This window comes from Lepidochelys kempii, chromosome 2 (genome assembly GCF_965140265.1).
Source record: "Lepidochelys kempii isolate rLepKem1 chromosome 2, rLepKem1.hap2, whole genome shotgun sequence".
NCBI classification, from domain to species: domain Eukaryota; kingdom Metazoa; phylum Chordata; order Testudines; family Cheloniidae; genus Lepidochelys; species Lepidochelys kempii.
Window position 1 is genome coordinate 105360575 of NC_133257.1, and position 15012 is coordinate 105375586.

At 44.9% G+C, this 15012-nt stretch overlaps 1 protein-coding gene across 1 annotated transcript in view; it reads right to left on the reverse strand.

Moving 5' to 3' along the window:
• Window positions 1-15012, reverse strand: part of PARD6G (par-6 family cell polarity regulator gamma) — a 106076-nt gene that overhangs the window by 73289 nt on the left and 17775 nt on the right. Inside the window, exon 2 of the mRNA XM_073331840.1 lies at window positions 10918-11140. Coding sequence (XP_073187941.1) covers window positions 10918-11140 — 223 coding nt within the window. The remainder of the gene's footprint in view (window positions 1-10917; window positions 11141-15012) is intronic.

A 15012-nucleotide genomic window follows, 5' to 3' on the forward strand; every position in this document is an offset into this window, starting at 1 on the left:
AGACTTACATTAGTAATCTAGTTTGGTAACCGGCTCTTAATTTCCTCCTTCACTTAACATTTTAATTGGACCCATAACTGCTAGTAGTAAGAATGTAAACAAGAGTCCCAACTCTCCATACGGAAACACAAAATCCTTTCAGGGAGAAGGAGAAGAGAAGCAGCCCTCTCCTAGCTTTACTCTTCTGTTCTACTCAGCCACTAGAACAGAGGTATACCCTGAGCTATCCCAACCACAAAATCCAAAGCTGACCGACTGTTTTGTCTCTATGCCCGACAAGCAGCAAAGACAATGTTCTGTCTTCTACTGCTTAAAGACAATGATTATGTATTCCTTTTCTTTTACACAAGACCGGTAGAGCAAGGAAACTCACTGCAGTTTGTTGCCAGGTTTAAGACGAATGAACCGCCGTGTTATACCGATATCCAGCTCCCAACAGAGCTGAATGGTGCAAGGATTACTCACCTTGACAAACAAAGCAACCACCTGCTCAGTCACATGAAGACTTCGGATGAGAATTACTGTTGGTCTGGTGGCATATCTTAGCTCCTTAATTGTTATAGTAACCCCACACCTACCATCCTTGTCACAACTAAGGAAAAGGTGTTTCAGGGGGGTGGGGGAGGCTTTTTTGGAAACATGTTTTAAAACATGTATAGACAAGGCAAATTGTATTAGAACATGTTAGCTGGTAAAGTGAGCCCTAGTGAGCATAGGCACCAACTTCCACTGTTCCTGGTGGGTGCTTGACCCCACCCCCTGGCCCCACCCCTGCACTGCCCTCACCCCGCCCCCTTCTACGCTGTTTTGGGGAAGGGGTAGGGCAAAAAAAATTGGTCAGCTCTAGAACAGCCCTATTGCTCTCACCCTGAAGCTTTCTGTGAGAGCTCTTCTCAGCCACCTTGCTAGTATCCAATTCCAGTGCTCTACTCTCAGCCTCAAGTACACAGCACAAAGTCATTAGAAACGACCATATCAGATGATGCCTGGGGCCCAAGTAGCAAGGTACCTTTGTCTCAGACAGTGCCAGAGACAGCAATTCTAGCACCTTCCTTTTGAGTAGAGGTCGATTATTGACTGAACCTGCCCAGAGGGGGAAGTTTCACATGTTGTTAGTCTGCTCGTGCTCTGAATCATGAAGTTTTTAATCCTATCTGTTGTAACATTGGGTGCTCTCACTATCCAGAAAAAAAGAAAACACTAATTCTACAAAGCGCTTTGCCTCAATGATCATTTGTGGCAATGCGGTGCTACAAACTTATGCCATATAAAAATAGTGGGTTTTTGCATCAGTTAAAAGAAACGGAGTACTTGTGGCACCTTACAGACTAAGAGCTACAGCTCACGAAAGCTTATGCTCAAATAAATTGGTTAGTCTCTAAGGTGCCACAAGTACTCCTTTTCTTTTTGCGAACACAGACTAACACAGCTGCTACTCTGAAACCTTTGTATCAGTTCTAAGTTTGTTGCCTTTCAATTTGATTAACCATTTATTTCCCTGTTCTCGTATGAGAACAGATCGATGGAAGCATTCAATTTATCTTCTCTACACCATTAATCTTACCTCTATCCTATCCCTTCAAATTGCAAGAGAGCCCTTTTGAAATCTCCACAAAGCTCAATTCAGAAGCAGAATCTGAAGTAATTCAAGAGTAAAAAAGCCTATCAGCTGCTGCTATGGTATCAGGACTACAGTGTCCTTCATTACCCCATTAGGACCCTAACAATGCTCATCAAGGGAAATCACTCCTGCTTGCTCACTGCTCTGAAGCAGATCCATTTCAACTGCTATAGCCATTAAGCTACTAACACTGGTGGAGTTCTTAAATGTAGGGGGGGGTCACTCAGATGTCTGGAGGAACCACTGGCAGGACAAGCGACATTTCTCCCCTTAAACAGTTCCAGTTATACCTTATCTGCCCAGCTACCCAGTAAGCTAAATAACGCATTGGGTAGCTGGTTGTACATTTTACTTTGAAGCAGCAAGCAAAATTAAAGACCTGTTGTCTAACATATGGGGTTTGACCATTGCTGGGGATTATCTGCTTAAAACATGAAAGACTTTCAAAAGCCCACCAACAGTACTGTAGTCAGTCCTGGATTTATTTCCCATTAGATTTCTTACGTTATGAATCTGGGGATCATGCTAGCGAGATCATTTCAAAATAAAATAATGCTAAATACAGGAATTTGCTGTCAGGCACATTACAATGGCTAACATCGCAGAGGGTATGCGATAGCTTTTGTTGCAAGGCAGAGACAGCAGTTTAACACATTTTTCAATGTATATTGTTGCGGCAATGGAGTATTTTGAACAGTGTGTTAAATCAAGCCAATAATCCTGGACCTAGCCGAAAGCCTACTGAAGTCGTCAGAAGATGCTCATGGACATCAACTGAATTTGGATCAGGCCCCTAACCAACACTGATGTTGGATAGTACTCCAACCACTAAGTGAGGAAAACAACCAGTCATCTTTAGTGGATCAGTTTATCATTAGACCGGAGTGTTTTAAAAAAATAAATAAATAAAATTTGAAAGCTCTCTCAACTTTACAAAAAACAAAAATAAATGTGTATATATAAACAAAAATACAAATTGGTTTCTAACAATATGGTTTCACACATTAAGTACAAGTAGTTTTTCAGGTTCTTACAAAAATCCAAAACTAGTTGGCTGAAAGATAATGGTTCCAATACAGAGTCATTAACTTAAAAAATAAAACCTCCTAGTGTCAAGTTATGAAGTTATCTGAAGAGTCATCCAGTCATACTGCATCTCTGCAAACACACAGCAGCTGTGTCTTTGCAGCATTTCTCTTCGAAGGCTCCCTTGGGGCCCATTTCCCTGAAATTCATAGGGACTTGCGGCTGTTTGTTCTGATAGGATCTTCCTTGAATTTTTCCAGTGTCATTGCTTGCTCTCCCTGTGGGGAGTCTTTATAGGATGGATCAGAATTTGTTAACATTCTCCTCTCTCTGTTTCTCCCCACATCAACTGAGAGTGCAGCTCAGGGTGTACTCTTCAAGAGGAGTGGGACAAGTAAATGGTGGTTTTACAGAGAGCTGAAAGAAGTCTTATTAATTGATCCCAATGCTCGGTGCCTGGCACCATAATATTACTTGGAGAGGCTTCCATTACCCACACTTGCTGCCTTTTCAGCCCTTCCCCAAAGGCAATGCCTCTGGGGACAAACAATGTGTCTAGTTCCCAGCCAAGACAGTGGGAATGGGTGGAGCGCACATGGAGATGAAAGAGACAAAAAGGATACCGCCCCAGCAACCAGTATATCAAGCAAGAAGGGGACATCCCATTTTGGTCTCAGACATTTCACAGTGTCTCTGGTGTTTCTAAGGCACCTATCACCAGGCCAAATAACCTTATAGTTTAAAAGCTAAAATTACCAAGTGGGAAGATGATGAAATGTATCATGCTCCATACTTAAGGCTGTATGATAAGCCATTTGCCCCCACATATGATTCTTGACTCTCCTGTGCATATTGCTACTGAGCAACTCTCACCTCTTTTGTCTGCTTAATGGGGGTCTCAAGTGTATGTCAACCAGGCTACTCCACAACAGTTACATAGGTTTACCGCTCTTTTCCTGCCTTATTACATGGGCCAGGTTCCCTCACAGAGTTTCCGGAAGTCTTCTGTTGGAGGGAGCTTTCAGGGGAATGGGCCCTGGAACCCAAGATCCAGGCTGGATTGGAGATCTCTGCTGAAAGTCGGGCCCATCTACCCAAAGGTCCTGAGTCGTCAAACTGGCTGTAGGACATCCTGCTCTAACACAACTCCAATTCAGCTGTGACGCCAGGGACTCCCTCACGCAGGGATGGGCAAACTTTTTGGCCCAAGGGCCACATCTGTGTATAGAAATTGTATGGTGGGCAATGAATGCTCACGAAATTGGAGTTGGGGTCTGGGAGGGGGGTGAGGGCTCTGGCTGGGGTTGCAGGCTTTGGGGTGATGCCAGAAATGAGGAGTTCAGGGTGCGAGAGGGAGCTCTGGGCTGGGGCCAAGGGGTTCGGAGGGCGGGAAGGGGATCAGGGCTGGGTTAAGGGGTTGGGGCACAGGAGGGGCTCAGGGGTGCAGGCTCTGGGCGGCACTTACCTCAAGCGGCTCCCAGTAGCAGCAGCAGGTCCCGTCTGGCACTACGCAGAGGTGCAGCCAGGTGGCACTGCTGCACGTTGCCCCATCCACTGCCTCACAGATCCCATTGGCTGTGGTTCCAAGCCAATGGAAGCTGTGGGGGGCAGCACTTGGGGCAGGGATAGCATGCGGAGCAGAGCTCCCGGCTGCCCCTACGTGTAGGAGCCCAGAAGGGGGACATGCCGCTGCTTCTAGGAGCCACGCGGAACGGACCCTGACCCTGCTTCCCGGCTGGAGCGCCAGAGCAGGAGAAGCCCCAGACCCCGCTCCCCAGCAGGAGCTCAAGGGCCAGATTAAAATGGCCCATGGGCCAGATCTGGCCGGCAGATCATAGTTTGTCCACCCCACCTTAGCGCCTCTCTTCTTAAGGGGGTTCCTTAGTACAAAGGGGCTCTGTAGGAAAGTTAATTCAACCTCAAACTGAGACTGGAGCTGGAGGTAGGCTATTTGCATGCCACCCAGTCCTCCCCACATGACCCGTCCCTGAAAAGCGTTTTGTGCTAGCATAGGAACAAAAAGGGGGACTGCTTCAGAGGCAGCTGTTCCCCCTATCGCACCCAGGTCTCCTTTACGTATGGATAAGGCTATGTTTTAGTCACAGGTATTTTTAGTAAAAGTCACAGACAGGTCACGGGCAGTAAACAAAAATTCATGGCCCTTGACCTGCTCATGACTTTTCCTAAAAATACCCATGACTAAAACCTGAGGGGGGGTGGGCGACCTGGGGAAGCGCGGTTGGTGGGGCCAGAAGGCTCCCTACCTGGCTCCATGCTCCCCCACAGCAGCAGCAGAGTTTAGGTGTGGGAGGGGGCAGGGGCACAGACTGAGGGAGGCAGGCTCTGGGCAGTGCTTACCTAGGGGGCTCCCCGGAAGTGGCGACATCCCCCTCGCTCAGCTGCTAGGTGGCAGTGTAGCCAGGTAGCTCTGTGCGCTGCCTCCACTCTGGGCACCACCCCCACAGCTCCCATTGGCTCCCTCCCATACCCAAACTCTTCTGCCCCAGCAGTGGCCAGTGAGCCTGGTGCAGGGGCTGCCTGAGCTGCCTGAGTCAGGTACACTAGCTGCTGCAAAAGCCACAGAATCCGTGACTTCTGTGACAAACTCGCAGCCTTACGTATGGCTCACTGGGATCGGGAGAGATCTGGCCACCAGTTCTGAGTCTCACACACCCACAAAATCACAAGCACCTCCACTGAAGTCAATGGAATTACTCTGGATTTCCACTAGTTTAACAGTAGAATTAGGCCCAAGGTGCACTGAATTTACTGTGTTTTCATATAGTGTCTTGATTAAACAGATCATCCTGCACTCCCATGTTTATTTTATGCACTGTTTGTTCCAAGGATATATTTAGTGGGTGAATGATGTGGTAGTTGTCACTGCATTTCCTGTTTAGCATTTCTAATTGTAATTTCTTTGGTTAAAGAAAATCAGTGTATATTGCAACATCCCTAGCTACAGCTGCCTGCCAAGACATCCATTCAATCCCTGTGCCCCACTGAAAAAGTCAGGGAAGAGTTAGAGTGAGGCACTGGATTTATAACAGAGAAAATCCATAACTGCAGCTTCTTATTTATGGCATTATGTTAAATTTTAGGCGGCTGCCATTAGAGTAACAATGCAGCTTGTTCTTGTTTGAATATATAGTATATCAGCCAACTGTACCAAGCTATTTGCAGGGGCTGGTGTGTGGGCATGCGTATGTGGAAGACATAGTAACAAAACCTCATTTGAAAGTAATGTCCATTGTATTAATTTTTTTCTATGTTTGATCAAATGGAAGGGTAATATTTTTTAGAACAATTGAATAGTAATTGATGCACTTTTAAAAAGTTTTTACAGTGTCAACAAGATTGGTCTCTGCCTTACTTTGTAGCTTTATTCATTTTTATTGTATTCGAAAGTGTAACACAAACTACAGTATTTGGGATTTCAAATCACCCACACAATAGAGAAAGCTCTTATCTCTCACACATACCTCCTTTCAGGTATCTTTCTAGGGCAGAATAAGAGTTTATTTACTCTGCAATAATTGATGTCAAACATCTAAAACTCCCTGCATTGTTATATGATTGAGTTTTAGAGATATGTTTGACAATTATTGCTGAGTAAATAGACTCTTGGGACCAGATCCTCAGTTAGCAAAAAACAGCATCAAGCCACTGAAGTCAAGAGAGCTACATTGATTTACACCATCCTGAGGACCTGATTCTAATGCCTTCAGAAGGTAAGTCAAAAGAGAATTGATCAAGTTGTGTATTTGTAACAGTTTTCCAGTTTAAAACCTGCACTTGTATTAGTCAAGTACAAATCTTTTGTGGGTTGCTACAAAAAATCATACTAGTATCAAAATAAGATAAGTCTCAAGATAAGACTCGTCTAGGAACCTAGTGAACTAGAAGGAGGACTGGTACTGTCTGCCAGAATACATTACCCAAAGCCCTTTCTGCACTACTGTTCAAATCTTGAGTCCAATCCTGCATTCCGAATGCACCCCAAACTCCCTGTGACATGAGTGGGACCTTCAGCATGCCAAGAATGCTGACTGGGTGCCTTATTAGAAAGAATCTTTCTTGTTAACAAGGTGCTGACACTTGTTTCCCTGGTCAGGGACGAGCTATGTTAGCATGAGTTTGTAAAGTGACTGTAGAGCAAGTTGAGGGGGTGGAAAAGAATGAGCTGACGTAGCCTCAGCAGCCAAGTGAGAAGACTAACAATTACAACATATTTGTTTTTTTAATCTGACCTTATTCTTGCATTGAATTCTCATGGAAATCTAGTAGAGCTTGAAACTAGAATATTAGAAATATGAAGTCCCTCTGCCCACACAAATAATTAAGTTGTTTTCATGTATTAAACATCCACTTGTCAGGGGAATGGGGATAGCGGAGTTGTAAATGAGGAAAACAGATAAACACAAAAGAAAAAAAGCTGTGTGTCACTGATATAGTGTATTAAACTTTTCACTTGGCTAGAAAAGGAAGGATGCTGAGCTTCTAATGAATTAGGAAATCCAATTTGCTGTCATATGTCCCCCCCCCCCACCACTTCAGACTAATATTTTCTTCTCAGGCCTCAACCGAACAAACTTCTATCTCCCAGTCAATTAAGCAGAAGTAGTAGTGATCAGCACCAAGTGGAGTCCTGATGTGGGAAAGCTGAAGTGTGGGTCCTACACTGTTAGTGCAAAAGGGGAAGAAAAAGGACCGCCCCACTGCTCCCTCCTCCCCTCCCCCACCCCCCAAATCAAGTTTGGGTCCTGAGCTGGGAGTGCTGAAGAAGGAGCAGAAGGATGGAGGGGTTCTGCACTGCACTGCGGGCCTCCATCCGAAAAAGCAGCATTGCTCTAAAGATAAGCATATCCAGCCACTCCTCAGACAGAGTGAGGAAAGGCCACCAAAAGCAGGGTGTGAAAGACAGTAAGAGATAATTGAGGTAACCAAGAAAAACACCACCAAAAAGGGACCTGATGACAGTCTTCAGATACTTAAAGGCTGTTAAGAAGAGAGCAGCGATCAATTGTTCAAGTCCACTGAAGGTAGGACAAGAAGTAATGGGCTTCATCTGCAGCAAGGGAAATTTAGGTGACATATTAGGAAAAGTTTTCTAACTGTAATGATAATTAAGCTCTGGAACAGGCTTCCAAGGGAGGTTGTGGAATCCTGCCACTGGAGGTTTTTTAAGAATAGGCTGGACAAACACGTCAGGGATGGTCTAGGTATCATCCTTGGTCCTGCCTCAGCACAGGGGGTTGGATTAGAGGACCTCTCAGGGTCCCTTCCAAGCCTACATTTCTATGATTCTAGGATTAAGAGGTGGTGTCAAGAACAGTAAAAAGACATTTCAGGAGATGCCTTAAGTATTGGCTGACATAGGGTTTCTCAAGGCTCTATCCTGGGGGGAAAAAAAAAAGATAAACTGCTTACTTGCACACAAGCAAGTAGTAAATTTCCACAAATACCAAATATCTATTATTTTATTATTAAAATATCAATATTTTAAGGTTAAAATCCCTCTATATTACATTCTCATGTATGAAAAGGCTAAGCCAGAGTTCTCTGTGCTCACCTTAGCTTCAGTGAAAATGCACATAGAGCAAACTTTCAGGTGTGGCTAAATGGTAAGACCTTATAGTCAATTTCCTGTTTCCCCTGCAGAGTCAATTTCCTCTTTTGTTAAGTGTGGCTCTTTCACATAACAGGGGAGAGAAACACATTTAAACAAGAAAGTGCAACCGTAAAGCTACCAAAACTGGCAGAGGACTCAGAAGCAGGTGTAGAAACTGAAAGGACTTAATTCTTTACCAACTACACTTCCAGTTGATGGTGTCCCTTCAATAAAAGCACCCACTCACATCCCTTTGGAAGAGACAATTGACTAAGACAGGGGAGACAAACTGAGCCTGAGAAGGACACACAATATAACAATGTACATTGCCAAAGAGCCACAGTAATATATCAGCAGCCCCCCGCCTCCCCATCAGCTCCCCCACCCTGCTCCCAGCGACTCCCACCCACTGGCAGCCCCCCCAATCAGCACCTCCCCCTCTTTCCCTGCATCGCCTGATCAGCTGTTTCATGGTGTGCAGGAGGCAGGGCCTGGGGCAGAGCCAGGGGTTGAGCAGTGAGCACCCCCTTGCACATTGGAAAGGGGATGCCTGTAGCTCCAGGCCCGGAGTCGGTGCTTATACAAGGAGCCGCATATTAACTTCTGAAGAGCCGCATGTGGCTCCGGAGCCACAGGTTGGCCACCCCTGGACTAAGAGGTTAGCACAGCCGGAGACTTTGCTTTTACACTGAAGAGCAGAAGTTGAGGCATCATTTTCCCCACTTGACTACTTTTTTGATTAATAAATCACTGGAGCAGTGATGCCCTACAGATCTACTGATGCAATGACCAAGTTCAGTTAAACACAGTGCTTTCAGCAGCATATATCTAAGCTAAGCACGGACTGCTGCTCTTTGAACAGGACTGATCTAGAGATGTGTGAATAAACTTGAACTGACATAGGCATGACAAAGCCACAGAAGTGGTTTCTTATGACTTGGCCCACCAGTGGTGTTCACATGACCACACAGATCTAACAGCCTAGGAACCAAATGTGCATTGTAGAAGGAAGATGTAACAGATCTCCCGTCCAGCTTCAGTGATGGGGGGGGGGCAGGAGGGGGAGAGGGAAGGTAAGCAACAATCAAGAGCTTTCACACTCATCCCTTCCCCACACACTCTTATTTTACACATGTATGAACTGAAGAAACCACTCTGGGCTTGCCACTGCTTGGCTTCTAGTGTATTTATTTACATCCATGTGAGTGAGTGTAAGTGAATATACAAGATCCTAGGTAGTGGAGAATCTGGCCCAGAGTGACCTGAAGTCACAGAGCAAGTCAGCGACAAAGCCAGCAACAAGTCACAGAAGTTTTGACTTCCAACCTTGTGCTCTACACTACTACCTGCAATTAAACTATGGGGGAGGAGGGTGGCAGTCTGTTAAACTATTAAATTGCCAGATCTGAGCAAACAATGAAATCATGTGTTGCAGCTCACAACATTTAAAGCAAGATTTAAAACTGAAGTAGAGAAGAAGGGTTGAAGTCATACTGCTCTTGAGTTACTGGCAAAAACTGAATCTTTAAAGAACTGCTTTGATTTCAGTTATGCAATTCTCTTGTTTTCACTTAAAATACTGAAAACTTCAGTATTTTTAATATTCATTTCCCCATCAAAAAACTTGGATGAATAAAGTGCTGTGTCACATTAGACTAATCTTACTCAAACATATGAAAACCATTGAGAATAACCCTGACATCATCCCGATGTTTACGCATCTCTGCGTCCAGCTTGCTTGACCTCTAGTAAGAGGTTAGTAAAAACACCACATCTGAAGACACACAGCAGATCACCTTAATTCAGTGATCTGCCCTTAAAGCCACGCCTACACACTAAGCAAGCCTCCAATTAGCGTCAGAACTCAATCTTTCCAAAAAAGAGATTGATGCGCATGTACCCCTGTTCAATAAGGGCATGAAACAGTCGGCTACAGCTAAGTCTTGAAGACATATCTGAAGATGAAGACTTAGGCATGGTACAACATTTGGGTTTCCTTTTAAGTCACAGGAGAGTGATACAAGTAGTACATTGGCACAAGATTCTGTGCCACACCCCCAAGACATGCAATACTAAACTCGCAGCCCAGGGAGAGAGAGAAGGCTCAGGGGACTTTTAAACCATCTTTGCACCCTCCCATTCCTGTGATGTTCTGGGTACTAGAGAAGTCCCTGGAGTAACTTTGAGGAGACAGACTCCCCTCCCCAGGCCTGCCTAAGGTTACAGCCATCTTCCCAGACTGCCCTATGGGCCACAGTGCTGTGGTCTTTCCCCCAGCATGCTCCTCCCACCTCTGACCTTCCCACATACCATGGCTTTTGAGGGGGAGGCTGCCTTATGGCCATCTCCACCATTCCTGTGCCTGGGGAAGTCATGTAGGGGAGACTTTAGGGTCCTTGTACACTACTCTGACCCTTTTACACCACCCAGCAGGGCGGAGCGTCTCACCCTTGGTGCAGGTATATCCCCATCACAGGCTCTTTGTCTGTTTTAAATCTCTGAGATCACAAGAACCTCTGGCGTAGGGATTGTCTCCTCTACGTATGTGCAGACCCCATCCCTCCGCAGCCATTGGGCATTACTGCAATGTGATTACTAGCACTAATAAAGGATTAGATAACCCAGGGCTCTGAAGACTTAATAAATGTGAAGATTTTACCTTGTCTTTGTATAAAAACTCTGAGCAGCGGGTTTGCACTCGAAACAGCCTTGAAGAAGTTATCATCATTATTAATAGGAAGAAGGTCCCCATGAACATCAGCATATCCAATCATCACCTCCATGCTGGATATGTGGTGGATGTGAAGAATGAGCTTGTAGAAGTCTTCAAACTTTCCCGGCTTGTAACGATCCAGAGAGAATCTTCGGAATTCTGCCCCAAACTACAACGGGAAACAGAAAGGACGTGAGTGGACAATGCTACAATTAAATAATCAGGTTGTGCAATTTAATAGAGCGTTTGTTGTTTTCCTCTCCCCTACACTGAACATGGCTGGACTGTGTCCTTCCAAGTCTACAGTTCCCAGATTATACTCTTGCAACCAGATTTGTATTATGCTAGAACAGACTACTTTGTAAAAATGTTATCCCTATTACAAATCAATGCTTGTTTACAAGCTTCTTAAAAGAGTCAGTTTAAAAAATGTTACTTTTTGTAAAAAAATAATACATTTCCACTAGAGCTAATAAAGCAAGATTTTACTAGAACTGACATTTAAGTTCAACTGTTCAACAGCAGCATCTCTGGTGTCCCTAAAATTACTCTTCTCAAACCAAAGTAGAGAAACATTCTTCACATCCAACTTCAAAAATAGCTAGTCAGCTGTTTGAAGTCATTTAAAAAAATCCTTGACATTTCCCCATCAACAGCACAATGAATTTAAACAACAAAAACAAACAAACCCCACACAAGACGTGTAGAGGTAAGTGTTGTACAGAGTACAGTCTTTCATTAAAAAGGGACATCATCAATTTCTACATGCTCTATAGCAGGGGTTCTCATACTGGGGGTTGGGACCCCACATGGGGTTGTGAGGTTATTACATCAGGGGTCACAAGCTGTCAGCCTCCACCCCAAACCCCGCTTTGCCTCCAGCATTTATAATGGTGTTAAATACATAAAAGTGTTTTTAAATTTATGGGGGGGTCGCACTCAGAGGCTTGCTGTGTGAAAGGCGTCACCAGCACAAAACTGAGAACCACTGCACTATAGTTTCTTGGTATTCAAGTCCCAGGAGTAAAAGTTCTTCAGATTCCAAGTGAGTCGTTACAGGGTTTTGAATTCTGCCACTCCATTAAATCAATTTTTATGGCTGGCTAAGGAGCTACAATTTTTGTGGGACATACAAAGTTTCACATGTTCTCACCCTGATCCACGGCAGCAGTTGAAAGGAATACTGTTAATTTAAGTTTGACCCAAAACAATTGTATAAAGAACAGCTGTTATAAGACTTAAGGCCCCAGCAGAAAATTTTCCACACTTGCTTCCTAAATACCAATGAAAACAACCCTTACACAAATAAATACTCCTCGGCAACATCAGAAATGAAGACATTGTTAAGAACATAAAAGGGGAACTGACCAAACAGAAGTGAAACTAGTCTCACTGATTGTGAAACTGGACATCCAATATACTTTCACTTTTATGTATCTATCTATGGGGTTGTTACATAGTTTAAAAAATTTTAAGTGGGATTCTTACCCTTGTACCTGCACAGTGGGTAAAGGGGCCAGAGTGGCATAAAGGGGTTTTAAAAGTCATATCCAGCAGGCAAAAATTCCTCAGAGCCTGAACTGCAGACTGCCTTTGGAGGACTCCTCACAAGCCCTGGTGTAGAGGGTGTCCTCTGGCAGGAAGGGCATGGCCACAGCATGAGGCTATTCCAGTCAGTTTTACTGCCTCTGGGCAGCTGGTTACAGGCTGCTATAACGTAGTTCTGTAGGACTGCATAAGTTACACTGGCAGCCATTCTAGCTCTTGAACCAGTTCAGGATTGGGAAGGCACAAGGGAGGCTTAAGATTCGACTAAAAATTCTGCACAAAGATATCAATCTCTAGAATTCTAAATGAGGATTTTCCACTGCATTTTATGGGGCGGGGGGGGGGGGGGGGGTTGTGGTTTTTGTTTTTAAGAGTAATTTCTGTAGAGCTTGATTGGTTTCATCACTATTCAAATTCTATTGGATTTTTCCACAAGGATTTAAATACCAGCAGAGTGCTATTGCATTCAATGTTTAGAGAGAGGCCAAATGGATGTCCTGGTATAGAAGACAACCTAACTTGAAGCTGTAAGCATGAACAATCACTTCAGGCCCACTTGCAGATTCATCCCTTCTCTGCCACCCCAAGAAATATCTGACAGAGCCCTAAGGATTTACCCTCATCTTCCCTCCCGTTGCCCGCCAGGCCCACTGAAACCAGACTCTCTCTTTGTAACATAGGTTGATCAGTAAAGCTGGCCAGAGGACAATTCCAAAGTTTCCAAGTGTTTCTGTTCCCCACTGGAACGAATACAAAAAACTTTTCCAATGTTTTTGCATAAGCGGAATTGTGTCAAAATGTCGGGTTTCAGATCAAAACCTGAGCTTTTCAATTGGGGAAGGAGGGCATGAGCACGTATGTAGCCTGGTGGGGAGGGCACCGCCTGGGATGTGGGAGATCCACATTCAAATCCCTGCTCTGCCTGACTGAGCAGAGCTTTTCATTCCTGATCACTCTGGATCAGACAGAACAGAGACTGAACCTGGTCTCCTACTATCCCAGGCCAGTGCCCTAACCGCTAAGCTAAGGAGAGAGATTTCAACAGAGTTTTTGTCAACATGGCTCCTTGAAACATTTTGGCTTCACCAAAACAGCACAGTTCAACTAGACTTCAGTTTCAAAAAATGAAAGTGTGTCTCCAGGCTTCTAAGGGAGTATGGTAAAACAGACACTCAAGAAAGCATCTGCCCATTTTAGTTCTGTAGGCGTTAAAAAGAGCCTCAACCCTGAACTTCGGGGGAAGTTTTGATCTGTACTCAAACTCAAGCCCATCTCTAATAAGTCAAGGTTTTTCAGTCAAGTTTCTTTTTGACTATGACTGTCAACCAGAATCACAGTCAATCAGTACAGGCTCAAAAAACACCCACTGAATCAGGGGTCTCAAACTCAATTTACCTTAGGGCCAGTGCCAGTCCTCAAATACTCCCAGCTGGCCAATAACGTCACTGAAGATGGTGTTCATGCCACCTCCCAGCCCGTTTCCCACCCTTTTCCCTCGCTCCCTTGGCCTCATGCCACCCCCCGCTGACTCTGACCGGGGACTAGTGATGGTTTCTCTGTCCCTCTCCCCCAGCCAATAGGAGCTGTGGGAGGCAGTGCCTGCAGCAGACAGCCGGCAGCCTGGGTCGCTCCTCCGCAACAGCAGGGATAGGGAACCGCTTCCAGGGAGCTGAGCTGCCCAGGGTGAATGACACATTGCAGAGTGCAACCCCTGGGAGGGTCCCAGGAGCAGCAGCAGGATGGAGCAACGTTGGGGGGAGGGGCACGTGAATCTCTCCTGCGGGCTCCCCTCCGGCCCCCACTTCAGCCGGTAGCCACAAGGGCTGGATGAAAGAACTTTAAAAAGTTTCCGCGGGCCGCAGTGGGGAGGTTCTCGGGCCGCAGGTGGCCCGCAGGCCAGGACTTTGAGACCCCTGCAATAAAGGGTCCTCCCCTACCCCACACACAATTGGTTCTTCAAAATCCAAGAATTCTTTTTGTTTAATTAAATGAAGCTCCTGGTTAAGACAACTTGCTCTGTACAAGTCACTCCAACTCAAATGTCTTTGTTCTATAGTTAAGACAGCCCAATGATAACGTTAACGCAGGTCTGAAATAATATTGTTGATCCTGAAGCAGGGGAAATGAACAACTTTGGTAGGGACTGTGCTCCTAAAATTACTTAAGTGCTTTTGAAAAATCCTGTCCTTTGATCACGGCCTAGCCCCAATGCTAATTTAAATGCTTATTTAGTCCAAAAAACAACAACAAATTAAGCTGCTTGTTTAGAATATGAACAGCTAGGTCTAGTTTAGATTTCAATTCAGACTACCCATCCAAATGCACAAAAGCCAAAACAAAATAGATCCAATTTCAATGGAGTCAAAAATGCTGTTCAAGTTTCCAAGTTTGAGTGGCATGTTACTTCCACTGATGCGTAGTTTAAAATGTTACTCACACTAATGCAGGTTAATACAAATGAGTACATGGCAGTGTTTTTAGTGGAAAGAAGCT